The 9,584-nt window shown below is 45.4% G+C and overlaps 1 protein-coding gene across 1 annotated transcript; it reads right to left on the bottom strand.

The window, feature by feature from the left end:
- Positions 1-1,597: 1,597 nt before the first annotated feature.
- Positions 1,598-2,804, bottom strand: LOC311173860 (C-C motif chemokine 3-like; the record flags this gene model as incomplete). The annotated part of the gene is made up of 3 exons (XM_084237948.1): positions 1,598-1,688; positions 2,059-2,173; positions 2,729-2,804. The coding sequence occupies 3 exons, from the start codon at positions 2,802-2,804 to the stop codon at positions 1,598-1,600; spliced, it is 282 nt and encodes a 93-aa protein (XP_084094074.1).
- Positions 2,805-9,584: the final 6,780 nt, after the last annotated feature.

The following is a 9,584-nucleotide window of genomic DNA, read 5'->3' as shown; positions in this document are numbered from 1 at the left end:
GATTCACCAGCGACAATTATGTTCTTTGTAGAGGAGCAGTACGGGTGCCGTCAGAGGCAAGAAGCTCCTGGCATGACCTCTAGGCCTGTAGCATTGTTTCATCAGCAGAGGGCAATGTGGAAGAAGGCCGGGACAGGAGGAGGGTGTGGCAAGAGGGATGAGCAGGGCTCCCAGGGCTGTTCTGCAAGAGAGACAGCCCCAAAGCCTGTTCTAGAAGAGACAGCAGCATCTGATAGGACTCCTACATCTAACTAGCCATTGCATAGAATTGACCAAAAACAAATTGGAAGACTTGAAGGGTGCTGGATTGCCTCTGTAACCCCAACCAAACCAAAAATTGCCTATGACTGCTCCCAAACGTGGTGCTCAAACTGTGTATTAACGTGACCTCAGGAGTTTAAAATGACTGATGCCCAAGCCCCACTTCAGTCCAATTAAATCACAAACTTTGGAGGTAAAATCCTGTCATTGGGGTTTTTAAAATTTCCCCCAAGTGATTCTGAAGTGAATTCAAGGTTGAAAAACACTGCTCTACATGCCAGCCAATCCTTAGGCACCAAGCTGCAACAGAAAACAGCCTCTACCAGAGCTGATCATCTCCAGCAGGGATACCAGACAAAGTACAGGGTTCATCCTGTATTTTTATTTGCTAACTCTGACCCCCAAATCATACCTCAAATATGACTATGGAGAACACTTTCCCTGAGGGTAGAGAACAACAGAGAAGCTGACCAAGGCTCTCAGCCAACAGTCAGGCAGGGAGTCCTCACTGGAATGCAGGCAGGGTTTGCAGATGGCCACTAGTGTAAGCACAGAAGCAGCACTCCACCAGCCCTCAGCAAGTGCCGGCCACCTGTCTCAGGAAAGCTTGGTTTATGAGAATGTCTGTATAAACATGCATCCCAGTAGGCACTGCTTTGGTACTCACTTCAGTAGGAAATGTTCCTACACCCCATCGATTATGATTTGGTCAGAAAATCATGTGTCAGTTTCAACTTTCCAGGAAACGATCTCCAGAGAAATATTTGGTTTCACTGGTACTTCGACCCTATCTTATGGTTTCTGTTCCCTTTTCACAACTCCCTGCTCTCTCCCCAGCTTTCCTCTCAAGTTGTGGTTCTGATCACTTGGGAGACAAAATCAATAGAATCATCACAAGAAATGATGGTTTACATTTTTTATATAAGTGCTTTCAGTGTTTGGAGTGCAGTGCTGGGAAAAACCACCCAATAAGCATTTGTTGTTTGATATATATGATACAATTTCTGCTGAGAGAGAGCTAATCACGCTTATTGGTCCACATATTGGGTGTCAGAAGAATTAAAGAGAAAGGAGGAAGGATGGTGAAGTACTTGTGATGATATGTAAGAGAAATATTCATTTTCACACAATTCAACAACAGAAATAAATTACAAAAGTTAAATAAGATAGATAAACTAAAATTGAAGTTAAGGAGATCCTCAGAGAGAGACTGAGGGTAGGAGAGTGACCCACAGAAGAGATGACTTCCAAGGTTCCAGGGTCACTGCCCCGGCTCAGGGGCCTGCTCCCCAATCTCCTCATAGATGTAATACCTCCCTTGCAGCTGCCAGGTGACTCAGGCATTCAGATCCAGGTGGGTGATATACTCCTGGACCCAGTCCTCCCTGGGGTCAGCACACACCTGCCAGGCTCTTTTGGTCTGAAAGCTGTGGAGAGGAGTGGAGGGTTACACAGGGAGGAATCCTGGGTCCACTGTGACCCCTCACCCTTCTCTGTCCCAGACATCTCAGAGCCTAGCCACTTGATCATAAAATATTTTCTTAAACTTGGGGTTCACTGAGCTTCCTTGCATCTCATATGGGGATCCCCTCAGAAAGCCAGCTTCCTGTAGTAACTCTCCCCTCTGCCCAGGGTAGGTCCTCCAGGACTCTCTGCAGGCCCCAATCTCACCACAAGAGCCTCCCATGATGCCCTGTACTCTGAAGGGTCTCAAAAGCCTGGGTCCTCAGAAAAGGGATGCCTCACCCCAGAACTCTCTGTCTCCCTCCCAACATGGGCAGGAAGACGGGCTCTTACATGACGCCAGACTTGGAGCAGAGGTTGCTGGTCTCATAATAGTCCACAATGAATTTGCGCGGAATCCGCCGGGATATATAGGAGAAGCAGCAGGCGGTCGGGATGTTGGCACCAACTGTGAGAAGAAAGACAGAAAACCATAAGTCAGCCAGGTTCTTCTCAAAGGTCAGACGCACTGCACAGGTGTACGGGAACAAGAGATCTAGGAGGGACACTGGCATTTCTCCTTTCATGGACATTTTTATTTATATGTCTCTCTTTTGGTGTTTCTCATTCTCTGTCTTGGTTTGGTGTCTCCATGTTTCTCCATGGGGAGTTTCATTTTCTGAACAAACTGCTTCTTTTTCTATCTCTTCCTGGGGAGCTCTATCTGGAGTTCATGAGGAGCGCCAAGGCTACACTGCCGGGAAGTAAATGGACACAGATTCTACCTATTGTCAAATCCCAGTTGGGCCTCCCTTTTCCCAGGCATAGACAAGGACTTATTCCCACCCTCTCTCCCAGAGCAGAACAGAATTGCTAAAACCTCTTAGGAAGGAAAATTCTCAGTAAGTCACTCTGAAGTTGGCTGCTTAGAGGGGCTCAGGCTCAAAACTTTGGCATTATGATCCACAGCATGGTCAGAGACTGGGGAACAGAGCAAATGGAAAACAAGGGAGCCCAGACTCACATGAGGCAGAGCAGGTCTGAGAACAGAGGGCCGCGGTGAGGAGCAGGACAGCAAGGACAGCAGCGGGGACCTCCATGATGCCCAGTAGCAGAGTGCGAGCTCAAATGGTGGTCAAGCAGAGCTGGGACTTGGGGTCATGTAGCTGTTGCCGCCTTCCCGGGTCTAAGAAATACCTTCTCTTTATAAGCTGCTTTGGGTATGAGAAGATGGGGACCTGGAGAGATAGTGGGGGGAGTTTTTATCACGGTGTTGGTGTCATGCTGTGAGTTACATAAAAGAGGGCTTTGGGTTGCCACAAAGGTTCAGGTTATTTGCAAGAATGGTTTAGTTGCTTACTTGACGGGAAAATGGTTTCCACACTGAGAGGAGGTGAGATGCCGGTGTGACACCGATGCTGGTTTGACCCTGAGACCAAGTTTGCAGGTACCTTCTCACAAGAACAGATCTCCACAGCAAGCTTTTCATCCACAGAGCTGCACACTTCCTGATATCCACCCCAGATGTCCCAATGGCTTGGACAGGACACACTTGAGAACACTGTGGAGCCTTGAGAAGCACAACAAACACCCTGATGGAGACAGCAGAATAGGGGGAGCCTCAGCGACAAAAGCAGCAAGACTGAGGCTGCTCTTCAGATATTGGCTCTTTCGTCATTCTCTAAAATAAGTGTAATATTACAGAGAATAAGTGTATATTATAGTAAGTGTAAGTGCCTGATAATTACCTTTTTGATTATAATAAAAATCCCAGATGTTAAGTTTTGATTACTGAGGCATCAATTTCAAAGACATCCATCTAGAATAAATCACTGGCAGCTACATAAGTAGAATAGAACAAGGCCACCTCACCCATGAAGTTCCCCTTTCAGGAAGGCCTGGCTGCCCTAGATAACTGACCGTTTGGATGACCCTGTTCTCTCCTTCCCCTGCTTTTATTTCTGCTCTTAAATTTTAAGTTACCAATAAATGGCAAACCTGCAAAGCCCTAATAAATCCTCAACCCCAGTAAGGGCAAAATCCCCGGGCTCTTTCTCTCTCTCTCCTCCCCTAAACTTTGCTGTGTGGCCCTAGATGTGCCTTCTACCTGCCAGAACGCCTGTGAGTAAGAAACCTATTTCCTCAAAGTCCCTGATGGTTGCTGCTGAGCTGCATCTTGCGACCAAAATAATCACCAGGGCTGGTCCACAGCATTGGCTCTGGCAGAGAGGATTCCTATGGGGGCTTGCCAAAGTAGGGCCCACCAGTGAGTGCCCCAGGCATTCCTAGCAATGACATCACTAGTGGTTGCCTGAATGACTCAAAACAGTTGGTCCCTGGCTTACCTGAGCTAACTGGGGCTTGATAAATACAAAGAGTCTTAAAATGTCATTACTCTTTTCACCAGCAAAATGCTCTGCCATAGATCTATCCTATGGATAGTTGTATGCAGAAAAGTTATGAGGAAAGTTTTATGCGGAATAGTATTTGTCATAGTTTATTTGCAACAATTAGAAGATAACCTACAACTAAATGGTGATGTATTCACCTCTAATAACAATGAGCCCTTTAAAACTGAGTAAATCATTTTTATCTTTAATATTTTTTTAATTTTTTTATTTTTTTTATTTATTTTTTTTTTATAGAGGCATGTTTTATTTATTTTGTTTGTTTGTTTGTTTTGTTTATACATGCACTGGGTACAGTCAGAAGCGCGGGAGGGTGAGAGAATTCACCAGAGCCAGAGCGGGGAGCAGAGCAGGCAGAAGGACTGAAGTACACTGCTGAGGGGAGCAGCGGGCGGCAGGAGAGGTTTGCGCGCCATGTGGGACCCTCCTCCGGTGGCCAGGGAGTAGCCGGGGATCAAACCGGCGCCGCAGAGGCCGCGGGCAGCTTCGCAACCCAGCGCTCAACCGCTGCGCCACCGGGGAGGCCCTAATTTTTTTATTTTAAAACTTATCATTTTTTTTAATTTTTTAGACAATATTTGCGTCCCCCCACCCTCTCAGATTGAGTCCCCATAGAATTTCCTTCCCCAAGGCACCCGTGCACCATCACCACAGTCCCCTGTGCTCTCCTCCCTCTGAGTAAATAATTTTAAAAGGAAGTCCTTATTCTTAAAAAAAAATCCTAAACATTTCCTTTTCTTTATTGTATAGTCAAGATGGGCATAGCCAGGGTTTGCCTGGCAGAAACAAACCTATTCAATGATGTCATCATGGACTCAGTCTTCTTAAAACACTCTCCCATCATTTTGTTGGCTTTTCTTCTGTGGGCTTGTCACTTCATAGTTACAAAATGCTTGCTGCTGCTCCGGCATCACATCTTCACAAAGTCTCATCCACAGACAAAGGAGTCTCTCTACATAGGAGAAAAGAAAGAGCAATGTTGTTAGTGTTTTAAATGAAAAAGTTTTAACATAATTTGTAGCATAACCTGCAAATTACCCTGAAAGTAGTAAAAGCTAATTTTAAAAATAGACAAGATAAAAATAAAGCTTCTTTCATTTTTGAAAGGTGGGTAGGCAGCAAGGCAAGTACAAATAGGATGTGGGGAGGTTTTCCACTATATCTTTCCTATTGGCAATTATGAATTCTGAGCTATAATCCAAATAAAATTTCTTGCTTAAAGGTACCTTAAGGTAGAAAAAATTATTACCCACATCTCCCCACCATTAACAACCTGGTTTTCTTTCAAATGCATTTTTTCCCTAGGCTTACTTGTCTAGAAAAAAAGGCAAGTTTTCTTAACTTCTGTTTGCCTTTCCTTCTTTTTACTGTGTGTCAGAGGCATTATTGTCATTATTATTATTGTCATCAAATATCATTTTGTATTTTTCTTAAGCATACTTACATGATAAGCTTTTCAGAATCATTCTGGTATTTTTAAGAGTTGCCTAATTTACTCAACATCAACGTAGTGGATTATATCACCATGCACTATTGTACAATAGCATATTGACTGGTTTCAACATTTGTTTTTAACAATATCAAACATCTATATGCACAAATCTTTTTCTATAAATGAGGTTATTTCCATAAGATATCATCCTAGCTATGGACTTTCTGGGTCAAAAAATAAGGACATTTAAGGCCCCTGCTCTGTATAGACACCCCTTATCCACTGCATGCACGTGTCCATCCCTATTGTGGAATGTAGTGATGGCAGATTGCAGAGACCTGTGAATGCCTGATGAATAAAACAGTGATTAGAAAGTCGACCAGTCACTCTTGCCATGGCTGTATTCCAGGCCACCCCAATTCCATTCTGCCCATCTGGGTCTAGATCAGACACATGGCTCAGGCTACTTAAGACTCTATGGCGGGCCTCCTCTGGTGGTACAGCAGTTGAGCGCTGGGCTGTGAAGCTGCCCGCAGCCTCTGCAGCACTGGTTCAATCCCCGACCGCTAGGCAAGGGTCCCACATGGTGTGCAGACCTCTCCTGCCACGCCTGCTGCTCCCCTCAGCAGTGTATTTCATCGGTCTGCCTGTTCTGTTCCCCCCTCTTGCTCTGGTGAATTCTCTCACCCTCCCATGCTTCTGACTGTAACCAGTGCTTTGTATAAATAAATTAATTTTAAAAAAAAGACTCTATGGCAACATCATATATGTCACATCTGTGCAGTCAGAAAACTTGTGAAAATTCTGCTCTGTGGAAGGGAAAAGGGAACAATGCATTTCATGGATAGCTCTGTTCTTGATAGAAGGAACCAGCTAGGCTTGATGCCCCACTGACAATCACTCTTAACTTCTTCCTTGGTGGTTAATCATTTCCTCAGAAGCATGGTCCTCAACATGATGTCATGGGCCTTTTCAACCAGGGTGCGGTGGAGTTATGAACAGTGTGCCCAGGATGCTGTGTCATCACTGGAGGAATGGCCCTATGTGGTCAGAAAAGCTTTAGCAGAGCATCAGATCTGTTCGGTGGTAGGAATTAATTTGTAGATCTCTCCATGCACTCACAGCTCTAACACTAACAGCCTTTCACCCTGTAGGGGCAGGAAGGGACACAGGGCAGGTTTTCTGATCCAACAGACCGGGTAAAGGAGGAGTCAGAGTCCTCAGTGACTTTTGCAGGCTTTTATTGGGATTTACCAGGTATATGGCAGGCAGGGGTGCTGGGGGGCCGGGAGGCTGGCAGGCCTCCCAGCCCCCAGCAAGTCTTCACTGTCTGGGCTCTCCGGCGTTCTCTGGTGGTTCTGCTTCTCTGTGTCTGCTTCTCTGTGTCGGCTTCTCTTTCGGCTTCTGCTGGCGTCCCCGTGACGCCACCCTTAAAAGCCTAGTCTCAGCCCAGGTGAATCCCATCTATCTATGCCCACACCCTATTCCAGGTGCCCGCCATCAGGCATGCATTCAGGACTGCAAGGATCCATCATCTATCCTGATGGTGGGAGGGCAGAAAAGCCTGACATTTTTCCTTACCCTACACACTCTACTGTTCAAAACATTTCTACACAATCAACCCCAACAAGTGAGCCATTGAGCTATTCTTGTAGACCCTGAACCTCTGTGTGACCCCAGGCATCCTGGATGTGCAACTCATAACATGATACCATGTAATGACTCCCCCTCGACACTCCCAGGCTCCAATTCCTCATGGTCTTTGTTGCCGATAAGGGGGAAGCTCATGGGTTGGACTGCAGAAGGATGTAGGCAGCAGTGAGTGCCCAGTCCTGCCCTGGCTTTGCTCACTCTCTTCTGCCTGCTCCATGGTTGCCTTGGTCCATCTTCTCACCAGCACCTCAGCTCACAAGTCTCTTCTGTCCCACAAGACTCAATCCTTGTCCTTCCTTTCTTTTGGACTTGTTTCCCAATGCTCTGAAAAGACATCTAAACCTAAGTGAGAGCTAAGAACATCAGAAGTTTTCGAAATGTTCTGGACTAATCCCTGGGCCTAAGAGGTAAATTAGGGCTAGGACCCATCTTTTGATTAGGAAATTGAGGCTTAATTCAGTCATTAATAAGATAAAAATCAGTTGCAGTTGGTTTCTAGGGTGAGCCAAAGGGTAGAATCCCCTCAGTATTTAGCAGAGCATCAGATCTGTTCGGTGGTAGGAATTAATTTGTAGATCTCTCCATGCACTCACAGCTCTAACACTAACAGCCTTTCACCCTGTAGGGGCAGGAAGGGACAGTTCACCCAATGAGATCCACCTTTGGGTGATTTACAGAATATGGCATTTCACTGAGAAATGTCTCTATAGACTAAAAGAGACAGAACAAGGGCCAACTTTTCTAATAACTATATTCCCTGAAGAGGGAGCTAGAGATTGAAAATAAGACCATGGTAGAAATTCCAAAATGAAGAAAAAATGCTGTTTCCTTGGTTCCTTTTGTGCCCAACTCTGTAAGTCCGGGCAGTGCATCTCTATCAACTTCTTGCTCACCCCCTCAGAAGGTAGAAGTTGACTTGGCTTTTCTTGGGTTCTTGATTCCCACTTCCTCACTGCTGAGGCAAACATGCTTTCTGCTCCTCCTTTCTCTCCAGATTCATCCACATTTGTTAATGAAGGAGGTTTTCTTTCCAGGAAGTCATATCCTGTATCCAGAAAGAGTACCTAAAGTTAGTAAGTTTATCCAGTTTTGTGTTTTGACCTCTGCAGGGTAAAGAAAATGTCAGGCTTTTCTGCCCTCCCGCCATCAGGATAGATGATGGATCCTTGAGGTCCTGAATGCATGCCTGATGGCGGGCACCTGGAGGAGGGTGTGGGCATAGGTAGATGGGATTCACCTGGGCTAAGACTGTGCTTTTTAAGGGCGGTGTCACAGGGACGCCAGCAGAAGCCGAGCAGAAGCTGAGAGAAGGCCGGAGAGCCCAGATAGTGAGGATTTTCTGGGGGCTGGGAGGACTGCCAGCCTCCCGTCCCCCCAGCACCCCTGCATGCCATACGCCTGGTGAACCCCAATAAAAGACCTGCAAAAACCACTGAGGACTCTGACTCCTCCTTTACCCGGTCTGGTGGATCAGAAAATCTACCCTGTGGCCCATTCCTGGCCCCTTACAACCTCTTTGATCAAACTCCAAAAAAATCCAAATCCACTATAATACCCCAGCTCAGGTTCATGCTTGCTAAATTTTGCTGCTTCTTTGGAGTACAGACTCTTTTCTCCCTTATCACAAATAAAATTTACTGATACAAGAAGACTACATAACAAGAAGATCAGGAAAATTTGAATTATCCTATTCCTATTAAGTAATTAAATCAGTAATTTAAATCCTCTCCCACCCAAAAAAAGTCTTCATACCTAGCTCACTCCATAAGCAAATTCTACCAAACATTATAGAGAAATAAAGGGGGAAAGATAGTCTCTTCCATGAATGGTGTAGGAACAATTGGGCATTCATAACAAAAAATGAGCCTCTACCTAAATCTCACACCCTACACAAAAATTAATTCAAAATGAATCAGGAACTTAAATGTAAATAAAACATGAAACTACTAAACCCTAAGGAAAAAAAAAAACACATAAGCAAAAATATTCAGGACCTAGGAACAGGAAAAGAGTTCTCAGATTTCACACCAAAACCATAATCCAGGGCTTCCCTGGTGGCACAGGGGTTAAGAGGCAACCTGTGAAGCTATCCGCAGCCACTGCAGCACAAGTTCGATTCCCGGCTTGCCAGGGAGAAACCCACATGGCGGGACAGAACTCTCCTGTCTCGCCCGCTGCTCCCCTCAGCAGTGTACTTCAGTCCATCTGCTGGTTCTGTTCCCTGCTTTGTCTCTGGTGAGTCCTCTCAACACCCCCGCCCTATATCTCTGGCCTGTGCCCCAATTCTTGTATAAAAATAAATAAATCTTTTAAAAAAGAAAAAAACCATAATCCATAAAATGAAACAGATAAATTAGACTTCATCAAAAGTCAGAAGTCAAGACAAT

Source organism: Talpa europaea, assembly GCF_964194135.1.
Source record: "Talpa europaea genome assembly, chromosome: 7".
Lineage (NCBI taxonomy): Eukaryota > Metazoa > Chordata > Mammalia > Eulipotyphla > Talpidae > Talpa > Talpa europaea.
The sequence above is the reverse complement of the archived record's forward strand: the minus strand, read 5'-3'. Positions and strand labels throughout refer to the sequence as shown.